At 51.7% G+C, this 15,395-nt stretch overlaps 1 protein-coding gene across 8 annotated transcripts in view; it reads right to left on the bottom strand.

Annotated features, from left to right (window-relative positions):
- NFIX (nuclear factor I X) overlaps window positions 1–15,395 on the bottom strand; it is a 97,627-nt gene that overhangs the window by 62,803 nt on the left and 19,429 nt on the right. For 3 of the 8 annotated variants that reach the window (XM_070463267.1, XM_070463251.1, XM_070463248.1), the window contains one exon: window positions 6,301–6,832. In XM_070463267.1, the coding sequence (XP_070319368.1) occupies window positions 6,301–6,832 (532 nt within the window). The other 5 variants (XM_070463271.1, XM_070463257.1, XM_070463259.1 and 2 more) reach the window with 5 other exon arrangements.

Consider the following 15,395-nt stretch of genomic DNA (forward strand, 5'->3'; position numbering starts at 1 on the left):
ACCGCGCTGACACTGCTGGGGCCTTTGAAAGGACTTCTGAATCGGACACTGAAGGATAAAATAACTGAAGCGTGGCAGCTCCTGAGACAGGGGGGTGGGGTGGGGGTGGGACTGACGGGGCAAAGAGAAAGAGGGGTGGGGAGGGAGACACCTTCTTCCCAAGGCAGAAAGGGGGATGTTTGGCTGTACCTTCTCTGCTCAGTGGCTGCAGGACGCCAGGACAGAGGGGGACTGGGGCACAACCCTCTACCCCTTTGGCCTACCTTCCTCAGCATCCCAGATTCCTGCAACTCTAGAAGGCGCTGAGATGGGCCCTGCCGCCTCCTTCACAGCCCACCTGGAGCTGTCCTGTGAAGCCCTGAGGGGTCTCCCCTCGCCTCTGGCATGGATCACTGTTCACATCTATAGGTCGGTGCCTTCTAGAAATTATCAGGGGACCTTTGCTCAAACCTTGCAGGCCACAGGCAAGAGTCTCTCATCCTTAGAAGGACCTTGCTCACAGTAGGTTCACCAAGTGTGCATGTATTTCATGAATAAAGAAAATTCAACCAACTTCCTGCAGTGCCAGAAAGTAAGCTGAAGCCTCAGGAAGTCCTTCCACATGTCTGGCCCCCAGCCCTCCTGCTACAGAGTGGCCCCGTTTCCTCTGGGTGGGCGGTGAAGCACAGCTGGTCACCATGCTCGGGCTCCCAGGTCCCCTCTGGCTTATTCATGGGCCGAACTCTGCCAGCTCAAACTCAGACAAAGATAGTTCTTTTTTTTCCCCTTGAGCTACAGCTTCCAACTCAGCCCTGACAGTGAGCAATCCACCAGGACCCCCTGCACATCACAGCCAGCAGGGACCCCTGACTGGTTGGAGGGATATGCTATGGATAAAGGGGATAAGAGCAGATGGTCAACAGAGTCCTAGAATGAGACCAGCCCAGGGGGGTCTGGGCATCTCTGATCTCTTCTTTGGGGTCACCCCCTCGGAAGTCAGCCTGAACTGTATTATCCCTTCACACCACCCAAATCCAAGGACCCCGTGTCACAGGATCAGAGTAAAGGCGGCCTGGGCAGGCTTCTCAGGTATGCAGCCTACGCCATCACGCAGACCCAACGCTTGGTTTAATGATCTAACTATCGTCTCTTTGTAGTTCCTAATCATTTTGAACCAGGAATCCCTCATTTTCATTTTGCACTGGGCCCCGCAAAATATGTAGCTGGAAGGCCAAGCAAATCGTGTGGTTACCTTGGGATCTGCTCGAACTTGGAGTTTCCGTGTTCAGTATAGAACGCTCCAGTTTAAGGGGGCCTCCAGGGGGTGATGACCAAAATGGCAAGTGCGCAAGGAGCTGTGTCAAATGTGGGAGGCGTGAGAGACTGGCAGCGTTTGCCCTGGAGAAGCGACAGCTTCCTGGGAAGAGGGGTGGAGAGGAACTGTGAGCCCTGTCTCCAGCACTTGAAACACTTCTGTGTTACAGAAAAATGAGCTCTCACCTCGTTCGACCCTTAAGGCAGAAACAAAACCAATAGGTAAAGGTGACAGGGAGATGTCCTAGGGCTCAGGGAGTTGTAACATCAGAATCGCAGCAGCCGTCATCCACTGCTTGCCTGCTATGTGCCAGTACCTTTACGTGTTAGCTGGTTCAGTCCCTTTAACCATCCTCTGAATTAGCTGAACAGAAGACTTTTACGACGACGGAAGCTGATCCTCGAACCACCGTGACATCTCTTCTGGGACACTCTCAAAGGCATCTAACCCTACACGGGTGTATCTTGCTGGTTTTAGGAATCTGGTAACCAGGCTACACAGTCTTCAACAGCCCTGGCACCAGATGGCGCTGCCTCAAAAACAGACCAGCGGCCTTTCTGGGCATGGGTGAAGAGGCACCGGAGCCTCAGGAGGAGCAAGACCTCTGGAGAGGGCAGCTGGTGTGCCCTTGGCCACTCCCATGCACTCACACCAGGGCCACCAGAGGGGGCCAGGCATCCAGCAGAGGCTTGGGGGATGCCACTAGCCCCGACCACATCTCGGCAGGGCTGACATGGCCGGCCAGTGCCCTCCGCTGCCAAGGAAGGCCCTCCACTGCCAAGGAAGCCCTCGCTTGGGCCAGAGAACCCGCGCTCACTGGAAAGCCCAAGCTCTGAAGCAGACAGTGAAAGCCAGGGAGCTCTTACACCGAGAAGGGCAACTCTGCACTTGAGAAAATTCACTTGGACAGATCCTCGGGTGCTAATCCATTTCCTGCGACAGGTAAGGCCTAGCTGTCCCCAGACCTGGTAGCAAGGAGGGAGGCAGAAGCTCCTTTCAGAGCAGCACATTGATCAACGCAGGGGAACACAGCCTGCCGAGTCCAGACAGGGAAACTCTACAGGAGAAATCATCAGGTCCCTTCCACAACAACAACCCAACAACTGCCAGGAAAGAAACCAATATGAAGAAGGAGGAAGAGGGGGAGGATCGCCTTGAGCTTATGAGACTTCCAAGACAGAGCAACCCACTTTAGTGCATGAACCTGATCAGGATCCTGATCTACACAAACAAAATTTGGAGATTATTAGGGAAATGTGAACACTGACCAGCCAAAGAAATCATTTTCAGTGTGACAGTGATATTATGTTTCCATTTTTCAAGAATCTTTATCTTTAGAAACATATGCAGAAATATTAACACAGGAGAAGCTATAAGGCCTGGATTTTCTTCTAAACAACCCAGAGTAGGTAGGCATCAGGGGCTGTGGATGAATCGAAACTAGCCATAAACTGGCACTGGTGATGGGAGTTCCTTCTATGTGTAAATTTCTCCATAGTGAAAAAGCAGAGATAAAGAAAAGAGCCACCCCCTGAACACCTGGACTTAATGGGCCTCCACTGTGGGCCTGTTGGAGGGATCTGACGGGGAGAAGCTGACGTTTTTATTCAGTAAAGCATTTTATTACTTTCAGATTTTTTCTTTTCTAGGATGGAGGCCTAGATTAAGGATGGTCTGAAGATGCCCGTTTACCTTCAGATTCTTGCAGAAGCTTTGGGGAGAGTATAGCCATGCTTCCAGACCAGTTCAGCCACCCTTCCTTACCCAAGCATCCTTCCGCCTGGCCCCAGGTCCCCCTCTGTCTCCAGCCACTGCCCTGGGACACCCCCTTTGGATGGAAGGACAATGTCAAAAATGTACAACCTCCTTCCCATGGCAGTACTCTCTGACCCGGTTCTGCTTCAACATCCCCTCCTGAATGGGAAAGGTACCCAGCAGGAAGGCCACCCTCATGAAGGGTGCAAAACACTCTGAGTGGCCTTTTAGGACCCTGTGTTCTGGGAGTGGGGCTCTTGACGTCACATACACTAGTCCTTTAGTCCCTCTCAACCATGCCACTTCTTAAAGCTTCACGTGAGACAAAACAAGGGCCCACAAGGGCCATAGATGATGGATGACAATGGCGCTTGCAGGGGAAGCCACACCCCCAAGCTTACCATCACAAGTCTGCTTGTCATCAAACCTGGCACACCAGTTCAACCCAGATCAGGTTCGTCAGCCCATTTGAAGGGAAGGACAGCATTTCTTTTAGAATCTAAAGTAACCCTTGTCTGAGCCCTTGCTGCCCCAGCCACCAGCCCTGGTTTATACTGGAAGGAAGGAACAAGTGACACCCTACTAAGTAGATCTTTGCATGGACATGGAAGAGGAAGGTTGTACTACTAGACTGGCACTGTTTGGGGGCTCAGCCAGGAGAAGACATTTGTGAGTAAACTGGAGTGGTTTGGAGAGAAAGCCATGCCCACCACTTCATGCAATCTCAAGCCATCTACCCAAGGCCCATGGGTAGGCCACACCATATCCACTTACCCCCACTCCCTCAGAAAGGTGCCCTCGAGTTAAAGTAATTTCAGCAACAAAATTCCTACATTCCTGAAAACTATCCGGAGTCCAGGGACCTGAACTGGGGACAAATTATAAGAAACGTCCTCATTTCTCCACTCAGCTTTTGTCAAGGAACTCAGCCTCAGCTGGGACAGAGGGGCCACGACTACATGTGATGGGCATGGATTTACTCATATTCCTGGGAAAATCTTCTCATTATGTCTAGCGGGCAAGTAGGGGTGCCATCCTTCTCCTTACACCTGTCTGGTCAGTCCAGGACCAGCTGGCTGGTCAGGAAATGGTCTCCATCACACATACTTCACCCTACCTTGGCCCCTTGCTAACAGCAGTAAAAAATACAACCTAAAATAAAAGAAGTCAGGGAAACAGCTCTGCTACAGGATCCAGCTACAGATCAAGGTAGAGGAAGCTGGCTCAGGAGGAAGATGGGTACTGATTTCACCTTAGAGGCCCTAGATCCAAAACTGAAAGGTGCAGAACCCCACCCCCACCCCCCGCCCCGAGAGGAGCTATCTGACAGACACAATCTCAGGTCTTCAAGCCTGCCCCAACCCACTTCCAATACCACTACCTCCCATTCTGATTTGCTGCACAGACATAGAATCAGGGAATAACTTTTAATTTTTGCTTTGATCTCCCTTCCAGAAAGAAAATAGATGAATAAGGAAGAGGACCAGCAGTTGGCCATTCTTTGTGAGGGGGCTGTGATAGTCACACAAGGCCAGGTACAGGCCTAGAAAGGTCCACAGAGGGAAATACAATGTGGGGGGGTGGTGGAGGGGGGTGGTGTCCACTGCCTCCATCCAACCACCAAAGCCACTTCTCAGAAGAGAGAATGAGCAAGAAGAGAGGCCTAAAATATCACCTTTTCCTCCTCCTGAGTTTCCCAATATATAAACTCTTAGTGCTAATCCGAGTTGAGTCCTCAATCCTGACGCAATACTGAAAGTGCCCCAAAATTTCCTTTCTAGATTAAGTCATCTCTCTCCTCCCAACATCCCAAACAGGCAAGGGGGTAACCACAGCAGAAAAGTGAGTTGCTTTTCTTTTTTGTGAATGAACAGGAAGGAAGATACACACGCGCGCACACACACACACACACACACACACACACATATTTGCGGGAGAAAGAACATTCACTAGAGTTGAAGTTAAGCCACATTCTCTTACATTCGCATGAAGAGAGAAAGAAGGGGGGGAAAGGAGGGGGAAAGGTTGGAATGGTGGAAAGGAAAAAAAAAAAACACAGAAAGAGAAAGGTTTGGTAGCCCTCTCATTACAAGTTGGTTGGGCATAATGTAAACACACTTCTGCCTTGCTTAATCACAGAGTGCCGCCCGTTTAGGTTTCAAAGGCGGCAGTAAATTGGGCGTAGCTGAGTGGAGGCTAAAAATTAACCAGCCATCTCTGTTTCAATTTGTAAGAAAACAAAAGCGGAAAGAAATTATAAAAAGGGAAAGGGTAGGGAGGGGAAAAAAAAAAAAAAGAACAGAGGAGAACTGAACCACCACAACCCAAAATGCAGGGTGAAATTGGAAAAGCAAAGAGGAGAGAGAGGTGGAACTATTTGGAACACAAAAGAAAAAGGAGATTTTACAGAGTTTTGATTGTTTGTTTCTTTAAGACCTTTTCCACAGCACTGCCTGCTCCCCCTCACCCCCAGCAGAGGTGTTGGGGCTTGGGGCATCCACCCCGGGGGTCTCACTACTTCAGCTGAGACTCGCAGGGGAAGGGGCAGGAAAGGGGAAGAGCGCAAGGGAGCTCTGCTCATTTTCACTCTCTATGAAATCGAATGACTTTTCTCCTCTCCGTCAGCCAAATCCCAGCCAAAACAGCTCCCGCCTGGGCATCTGGGCCCCAGAATCTGCCCGCCTCTGCCTTCTTTCCTCTTTTCTATTCATTCTGTTTCAGATCCCAGGGTTTTACACGCCCCTCTCTCCACCGAACCACTGCCCACCCCGCTTGTGCCAAATCTGGCTTTTCCCCAGGACTTGAGAGGAAGCTGCAGAAAAGCCTGTACCTGCTCCCCAATACTTTTTCTGATTCATTTAAAATCAGAGCAAGGAGAGATTTTTTTTTTTTCTCTTGGTGATGGTGGTGGTGTTTCTCACAAACTCTCACCATCGCGGGTAATTCACGGGCGTCCTGGCCCTAGTCCTAGGACCTGCAGCGTCTCTTGAGTCCTCCAAAGATGGAGAAGCACGAAAATCAAATCAGTAACATGGCAAATGAGCAAAGGAGGAAGAACGGAGCAAGTGAAAGGAAACAGAAGGGAAAGGGGAACATCAAATGAGCTGCAGGCCTCAGCAGAATGGGTGCACCAGTTAGGCCCCTGGTGTGTACATGCGAGGATCCCTTGATAGGAAGAGGTACAATAAACAGAACAAATGCCAGCAAGTAAAATGGGGCGGAGGGAGAAGGGGGGATTGAGAGCAACCTACCCGGAGTGTGGACAAAGTAAGCCAGATAAAGATCCAGTTCTTTGATTGTGACTCCAATGTGATGTGGCTGCACGCACAGGCCGGGGTTCGAGCACTGGGGCGACTTGTAGAGCCGCTCCCCGTCAGTACTTTCCAGGGGGATCCCCTTAAACAAAATCACCATGACCAGGTCCAGCCTCCACACCTTGTCGGCCTGGCGAAGGCAGTCAATCCGCCGGATCTTGCCCTTCTGGTCGGGGTTGGAGAGCACACAGCAGGGGGGCTTCTTGCCCGTGATGGTCAGCACAAAGTCCTCCCGGAACTCGGGCCGGATGTCTTTGCGCAGCTTGGCCAGCAGCCGGGATGCCCACTTCTGCTTGATCTCGGGCTTCTCGCCCAGCAGCTCGTCCTTCACCGCCCGCTCCTCGTCCTTCGACATCCGCTTCTCGTGCTTCTTGAAGTACTTGCGCTTCCGCGCCTGCAGGTTGAACCAGGTGTAGGAGAAGGCGCGGACGTGAGGCAGCAGCGCCTCGATGAACGGGTGGAACTCATCCTGCAGGCGGCAAGCCGGGAGCATGCGGGGCGAGGGGAGACGGGAGGAGGGGAAGACGGGGTGAGGGGGGAAAGAGAAAAGGAGAAAAGAAGCGTTAGAAAGGGGGCACAAGTAAAATCGCCTTCTCCTCCTCCTCCTCCCCCCCCCCCAAGACAATTTTCTCTTGCAATTGTTCTAGGAAAGTGTGGTCTGGAGCCGCCACCAGCCTAGCCTGCCGCTCGCTCCCATCTCAGCCTCAGCAGCCAGACAGAGACACCCAGAGCCTGAGCACACACCTATTCTCTCTCTCTCTCTCCCTCACTCACTCACACACGCGCGCACAGACAACGTTGCCGTCCACACACACACACGCTGCTGGTATCCCCGCCAGGCTCTGTCGCGCCCATGACATCTCCATGTTCTATGCAGTCTCGAACTCGTGTCAGCTCGCCCCGGCACGGAGTCCAGTCTGCACGAATGCCCGAGGACGCACACGCGGGCAGGCGAGGGCCGCTTCTCGCCCCGACACCGGTAGGTTTTTGGCCACCCCCAGAAGAGCGAACATGACATCCACGAGTCAGCGAGCCAGGAGAAGGATTTGGCTTCCCCCTCCCCAGGCTGTTTTCATTCTCTCTTCTGCTCCGATTGGAACATCCACCCCAGCATTTTTTAAATCAGATCTAAATCCTAAATATGTGATTTCAGCTTTGTTATCGACACCAATACTAATGTTAACCACAGTCATAAGGAACAAAACGCTTCTTGTTAGCACAAATAAGGTGGTGGTCTCAGCCACAGTAGGGTTAAAAGCTACGGGGGGCATCCAGTCCCCCGTCCCCACTGACCCCTTCACCCTCTTTCCCACTCAGTCAGGTGACAGAGGGCCGGGCTCTCGCTTTTTGTTTTTTGGTTTTTTTTTTTCCTCTTTTTCTTTTTTGCTTGTTTGCTTGTTTGAAGTTTAAATAATAATTGATTTCTGTTTACAAAAATAAAACTGGAAAAAAATAAATAATTACCATTGATCTGAAGCACCCGGCAAAGCCCAACGCCCGATTCTGAGCTTCTGGACTCAACAGAGTTGTGAGTTGGGGGCGGGTGGGGGGAGGGGGCGGGGGAGGAGCAGGGGAGGAAGGTAAATGTTTTAAAGGGGGTTATTATTGGTGTTCTGGGGACTAGGGGCCGGGCTTGGGTGGATTCTCAAACCCTTCCCCCTCCCCCCCCATGCTCCACTGCACAGAAGGGGGAAATTAATATTTTTTTTAAAGGAGCAAAAAGAAAGGTCAGGGATAGCAAGCAGAGAGAGGGAGAGAGTCGATTACCACACATGCCAGGTAAACAAAAGCCAACAAAAAAAATTTCTTTTTTCAGTTTCACCCCCTGTGCATCCTCTTCCAGCTTTTTAAAAAATAAATAAATAAAAGAAAAATATGCAAAATTTAAAAGTCAAAAACCTACCTCCCACCCCACCCCACCCCCAACACACAACACGCCCTACCCCACCCCTGTGCAAAACAAAACAAAAACAAAAACGGGGGTGGGGGGGAATCGGCAGCTGAAGAAAAAGGCTTTCGGCTTTGGCAGCGGCACAGGGGTGTAAACTTCGGGCTGCCTCCCTCCGCCTCTGAGCCTGATCGCAGGCAGAGGGGGAGCTCACAGATTCCCGGGGAAGAGGACGAGTTCGGACCGGCTGCAGACCGTCGCTGGCAGAAGCGTGCAAAAGAGGGAGGGAGCGAGGGAGGGAGGGAGGGAAGGAGAGAGAGAGGGAGAGAGGGAGGACGTGGATGGGGCTGTGTGTGTGTGTGTGTGTGTGTGTGTGTGTGTGTGTGTGTGTGTTTGTGTGTATGTGTGTGCGCTGGTTGGGTTTGGGTTTTTTTTTTTTTTGCTTCTTTTCTCTCTCAAACTCCCTCTCTCTCTCCCCTTTCATGCTCAATCCCCATCCATTCGCTGGTGCCAAAGCCAGTAAAAAGGGTGGGGGGGAGAAAGGGGGGAGGGAGACAGAGAAGGATCCACCTATTTGGCAATGAGACATCCTCGAGCAGCCAATGGCTGCGTCCAAGGGGAGGAGGGAACCGGGCGAGCCGAGAGGGTGGGGAGAGCCCCCGGCAGTTGGAGACCAAAAACAATTTGCCCAATCGACAAGTTCACGTCTAATGAACAAGCAAAGTCCAGCAGTTATGAATTTTTCATTCCAGGCTCCTACTCGGGTCCATTTGGCAGTGGCCACCCAGCAAATCTGAAGGGGGTTGAGGGGGACTGGGACTGAGGAAGACATAGAATTTTTTTTTAAAGCCAGAAAAATAAATAAATAAAGGCCTGACTCCGGGCGGGCTGGCGGGCGGGAGGGAGCCCCAGAAGGCCTTGGGGAAAGCAGCTGCGCCTTCTCTCTGTGTTTTGGTTTCAGTCTCTTTCTCTAAGACCCGCACACTCTTTTTCTGGTTCTATTTCTTTTTTTATTTATGGGACGCACAGGGGCGAGTGGAAGTTTTCCTCCCCGGCCCTACACACGAGCCTGCCTGCCGTGCTATGAATAGAAAGAGAAGAAGAAAGAGAGCTTGGAAAGTGTCGATGCCAGCAGCACTTCCAGGGCAGGGACCCGGCGCCCAGGGTGCGGCCACCCCTTCCCCCAGCCTGGCGGCACTCACCGGAGCGCTCCCAGGCCGGGAGGCAGGCCCCCAGCACTGCCCGGCCTCCCTTTCCCCAGCCCCCATCGAGCTCGGTGCCTCCCTCGGCCCACACCCAGCCACACACGCTCCATTAGCGGTGAAGAGGGATGCCAACGCAGTGCAGCTCCGATCGAGAAACTGCAAGTTTATTAAAATAGCCTCCTGTCACAGCACTGACAAGCACTACATTCAGCCACAGACACAACAGCCAACCCCAGGGGGAGTGACAAAGGCAGGAAGGTGGACAGACTCCCAGCCTTGCCACCCCCGAACCACCACCACCTCCTAAACTCTTAGTTCTTTGCACTCTTCAGCTCTGCCTGCTCCACTTGCTCTGTTTAGAGTTCCTGGGTTGGAGGAGGGTGAACACTCACCTATGCCCTGTTCAGATTAAAGGGCCCAAGCCATACCGAGCAAGGTATAAGAGCATAAAATAAGAAACCTAAGGGAAGGGAGGGATCTAAGAAAGGAAACAAGGCAGAAGAGAGCTCTATCAGGAAATGTGAGACAGCCTTGGGGAAACCGAGTCACCCGAAAGCACTCCCCACTCCCCGGGGAACCCCTGCTCTGGGCCTTCCTCCCAGGCGGAAAGGGGAGCGTGGGGGAGGGGAGCCAGGAGTGTGGACGTCTCCGCTGGGTCCTTTCGGGTAGGGGCTCCGGAGCAGCCAAGCTTTAGGCCTTTGTAAAGCAGTTAAGGAGGAGACAGTTATTTAAAAAATGGAAGAGCGGAGGAGGAGGTTAACACCGACCGGGAGAGGCTGACCCTTCTCAGAAACCAGCTCCTACATTTGTCCTCTCCCCAGGTGAGGCTCAGCCCTCAGCTGGCAACAGGAAGGTCACGGCTCACTCTCGCCCCTTTCTTCCCTATCTGAAACCCTCGGTGGCCTTTAAGCCCAGCGGAAAGATTCGAGGAAGAGGGCCAGCGGGTGTGCCCCAACGGAACATGCAGCCCCGAGCCCTTGCTGGACCCAGACAATGGGGAAGGCACCACCCAGCACCTGGTACCCCAGGCCAGGCCCTGACTGGCCTGAAGTGAGGTCATGGGCGGCCCGAGAGAAACAGTTAGAGGTGAGAGAGCAAGAGGCAGGTGTCACTGCAAGACAGGCCTCTTAGGGTGGCATTCAATAATTAACATCACGTTAATAACCACCTTTGGTCCAATTAGCCAAGGATGTTAACTGAGTAACATGAGATACCAAACCTTGCCTCTTCATCTCAAGACGAGATGAAACAAAAAATAAATAAATGAAGTCAAGATGAGACAGTAGAAACTACAAGTGAGTTTATATTATGCATGGTGTGTTTTTCTGGTATTTTGATTCATACTAAATATTGGACACCAAACAGAAAATGGCCAACTTGAGCCTCCTGAAAAATTCTATCATGTTCCCTCTCACAGACCACCCTGCCAGGCACTAAACATGGGTCGATTCTGAATCCTGGTGTTACAGTTGAGCAGGTGGCAGGGGAGATGACAGGCAGAAGGATTCCACTGGAAGTTAGGGAAACAGGACAAGATCCTGGATGAAGGGAGAGGTCAAAGGTCGATGGAATGGTGGAGAGACTGGACACAAACGTGTAGGTCCCCGGACGACCAGTGGAGTGTCTCAGTGGAGCCTGGGGACCCACTGTGCCCCCTCAACTCTCCCCTAACAGGAGGAGCAACCTTGGAGCTTCCCAGGAGAGAAACGGGGAAGGAGAACAATCACCATTTGTCCTCCACCTGCCCTGCTGGTGGCCTGGCCAGCCACCTTGCAGGTGGGCTGAGGGACTCCCAGGCAGCACTCTCCCCTCACCCTGCTCCTGCAGAGGGAGGCCTTCCTGGGTGAGCAGCCGGGGAGGGTGGTGAGAAGGTCTCTCCCTCCCTCCTGCGGGGCACCCGGAGAGGAATCGCTCGGGTTCCGGGAGAAACACTTGGCATGCCCCACCCCTACAGCCCCCTCCTCCTGAATGCCACTGGTGGCAGCTCTGGGTCCTGGACACGCCCTTCAGAAGCCCCAGACAAAAGGGGACTGTCCCCCTTTTGTTAAGAGAGGAGAGAGGCTCCTTCTGGAAGATTACCTGTCCCAGACCCAGCCTCCTTCTCTTCTCCCCTTGGTCTCAGGTCTCGGCTGGGAGCTCAGATACTCTGCACCCCAAAGAGAGCCAAGACACACACACACACACACACACACACACAAAACCCCTCTGAGGATTCAAGGCTTCTCCAGGGCTGAGTCACCCACAAATGCAAGGGCTCAGGGGCTGGAGGGAGCAAGGGGACAGGCAGGCCTTGGAGGAGAAGGAGAGGGGAGGGAAGAAAGGAATGAGAGAAAAAGCAATGAAGGGGTAAGGAAGCCAGTGATGCTGGTGAGAGAGTAGTAAGCAAAAAAAGAAAATTAAAGACAACAAAGGAAAAAACTCAAGCAAAATTTGGAGGGGAAGGTATTTTCCCTCATTTAAAACAAAAATCTGAGAAGTCAGAGATTAGACTTTTAAAATTCACATGAGCTTTTAGTTTGTGGAAAGGAATTTTTCTGCCTTTGCTAGAGAAAGGCCTCTCTCATTACTGTCACGTATATAGAATTTGATTTTTTTTTAAAGCAACAGTTTTCACGGAAACATTTCTGAAATACCCATGCTGGTTTTAGCCATCACTAGGAAAAATGTGCCTCCAAAAGAAAAAGAATGAACAGGCCACAGGGAAAAAAAAAAAAGAGGAATAGCGAGAGGAAGAAAGAAAGAGAGAAGGAAGACCAATCCTGAGAAAGACAAGCTGGGCCCAAAACTACAAAAAGAGAGGACAGAGAAGGAAGGAAAGAGGACACAGCTGAAAAGGAAAAATGAGCAAGGAGAAAAGATAAGGGCTCTAGGACAGGGGCAAAAAAGGATAAAAAGAAGATGATGAAGAAGAAGGAAAACTAGCTAAAGTGACTGCTTCTAGCTTGAGAAAGTTAAATGCATCGTTTTTCTAAAAATCGACAGAACAAATGAGGCCTTGTGGATTATTTGAGGGGAAACAGGGAAATGTGAACAGAATCTCACTCATATAGACAGTATTCAAAATCTTCAAGGAAACAAAATAATTTTCCCAGCCTGAGACAGGTTTTGCAACCGACATACCTGCCAATAGTGGAACATCTAGAAGTGCAAAAAAGTGATATTTTTAAAAACAGGGTCACTGGTGGTCACCTTTTTTTTTTTTTTTAAATTCTATTTGTCTACATCCTGCCTTCTTTAAGGCTGATTTATTCTTTCAGACTCTGGACACATACTAATTTTATATCTGTCTGTGTTAATTTGGATAACTATACGCAAAGAGTGCAAATGACTCACAAAACCTACTTAGGATTTACCAGACATATCAGGATCCATTGTACTACTGTATATCTGCAGCCTAGTGAAAAAAAGACGCAAGAAATTTTAAAAGGCCACAGATAGAGCCCTGATGAGCCAGTTTAATTCCTGGGATTTTATAAGTCAGGCTTGGTCTGAAACGAAAAGAAGCCAGCTTCGTATCTCTGAGCTCTCCCATCTTGTTCCACAGAAGGGGTTCAAGAAAGCAGTGGCCCGACTCCCCGACAGAAATGGAAAGAGAACCACCGAAGGCAGCAAAAGGAAGGGGCTGGCTGCTTATCTGAGAGGCGGGTGGGGCCTCCCCTTGCTGGGGGGGCAGGCAGGAAGGGGCTCTGCAGCCCGAGTAAAGTCATCCAAGACTCTGGAACCGCCAAGCCTGGAAACCAGAAAATGCACATTGCGAGGAGGCTCGGAGAATTTGGACAAAGCGGGTTTTTGGCTGACTTGGGCCTGTTTTCCTCTGCTCAGGAATGGCGGGCCCGGACGGGGTTTTCTGGCACCCTCAGCTGGCTGAGTGGACTTGCCCCACACCCAGGGCTGAGTCTAGGACCAGGCCTGCCTCCGAACCAGGCTGTACTCTCCTCTCCTCTCCTATAAACCGACCCCCCACTCCTTCCCTTCTTTTTCTCCTCAGGACTACAAACCCTGAGCGGTGGCCTGGGATCAGGCCAACAGGCAGCCTCGTTCTGGCTCCGAACACTACCCTGCTCCAGGCACATCTCCCCTCTCCCTCCTGGCCCTGAATAAAATCGGGTGGGAAGGGAGGTGTTGGGGAAGACAGTGTATTCTCCCTAGTGCAACTGGAAATTGTTTACTTTCATTGTTTACAGAGTAGAAGAAGCAAAACCCTTGTCTTTAATTCACCACCTAGCTTGAAACTTCCTTGTATCACCAAACAGATGTAAAAGCTGGGAGGGTCAGAGCCCAGTCATCCATCTAGGGGCTGCTGAAGGATGGGCGCCTCCGAAGATGAGAACGCCCAGGACAGGTGACAGCCGAGGGCTTCACAGGGCAAGGGCAGTGCGAAGCCAGAGCCTCACCCACCCACCACGTGGGTCTGCAAAGTGTCACTCCTGGTGACCAAGGGCCCGGGGAAGAAGGAAGAACCCCACAAGCCAACTTCACAACTTTGGCTAAAGGAGAACTGAAAAACCGGCAAAAGGCACGGGCAGAGGAGACAGGCACGTGAAGACGAGATCTGCGCCCAGCACACTGTGGAAATATCCAGAGGGCAAGAGGGGAGGCCAGAACAAACAGCAGGATGCTGAAAACCCAAAGCCCGGCCGCCAACTACCGACCCCAGAAAAAGCCTGGGGATCCTCCAGGGAAGACGGTCCTTTCCCTTCCCCCACCGCTGCCAATGAGCTTTGGAGGCAACTCCTGCGGCCTTCACAGGTCCTCTTGGTGGGCTCCGGCCCTGACACCCCCTTGTTGGCCAGGACTGTTGCCTCTGCCACAGCAGCAAAGGGCCAGGGCAAGAGGGGGTTTCTCTGAGCTCTGGGTGCCCTCTGCCTGGTCTGCACTCCCCTCGGCCTGGAGAGAACCTCTTTCTTGCAGTTGCTGTGGCAACAGGCAGTGCCCAGAGCCTGGGGCAGAGAGCCGGTGGCCAGGATGGTAACAGCCCGAGGTTTTCACTGCTCCGAGGGCTTGGGGAGCTGGGCGGGCCCTGTTCAGGGAAGCGGCTTCCCCCAAATGTACAATTTTAGGAGTTGGAAGGAAGACATTTTTCAATCCCTCAAAATGCATTGTCCCCCGCCGCCCAACTATTTTATCATCAGGATCACTGCCAAGGAAATCCGAGAATCCTCATTCCCCTGGTGTGGAGCCCCTTCGGAGGCTGGCACCAGGGTGCTCAGAGCTTAGGACTGTGCCCACCCCTCGGCCACAATCCATCCCTCACTGGCTCCCTTTCTTTTTTACCCTCTCTCCCCCTCTTGTGTCCTCCAGCTCCAACACAAACTGTTTGCATGGGAAGTCTCCCTCTATGACCCGATTCAGCACACACAAGAGAAAACTGTGGGCGACAGACCCAACGTCCTAACGAACTTGAGTTAATTAATGCTAAGGAAGAAAAGAGGCGCCCTCGCTCTGTTGAATCACGGTTCACTAGCCCTTTCAGTTTGCTGTGGGTGGAGGAAAAAAAAAAAGAGGCTTTTTGGTTCAAATATTTTTGGGGGGCGAAGGGAAAACAAAAACACCGCAGAAGGGCCGTGGAGGGCGAAGCTGTCAGTACCTGCCCAAGGGAGCCGAGGCGAGGGTAGCCAAGCGCTCTCCCCCAGGCTCTGGGCCTGAACGGTGCTGGGAAGGCGAGAAAGGGTTGGATAGGGGAGGGGATTATCCATTGACTGCCGGCTTGTTCAAATAAATCGCTCAAGAAAAATTACACTGTCAGACTGTAAAACACAGACATAGACATATATATATATTTTTAAAGCCCAAACCCAGCAACTCGATTTCATCAGAGCCGTGAAAATGTTTTAACAGTGCAGAAAACCAAAGTAGGGATGGCATAAGAACAAAAAATTTAAGTGTGCAGGAAAAAAAAAAAAAAGACGAGGTGGTAATGGGGAGGGGAGAACAGCTGC

Source organism: Odocoileus virginianus, chromosome 3 (genome assembly GCF_023699985.2).
Source record: "Odocoileus virginianus isolate 20LAN1187 ecotype Illinois chromosome 3, Ovbor_1.2, whole genome shotgun sequence".
In the NCBI taxonomy this organism is placed as follows: domain Eukaryota; kingdom Metazoa; phylum Chordata; class Mammalia; order Artiodactyla; family Cervidae; genus Odocoileus; species Odocoileus virginianus.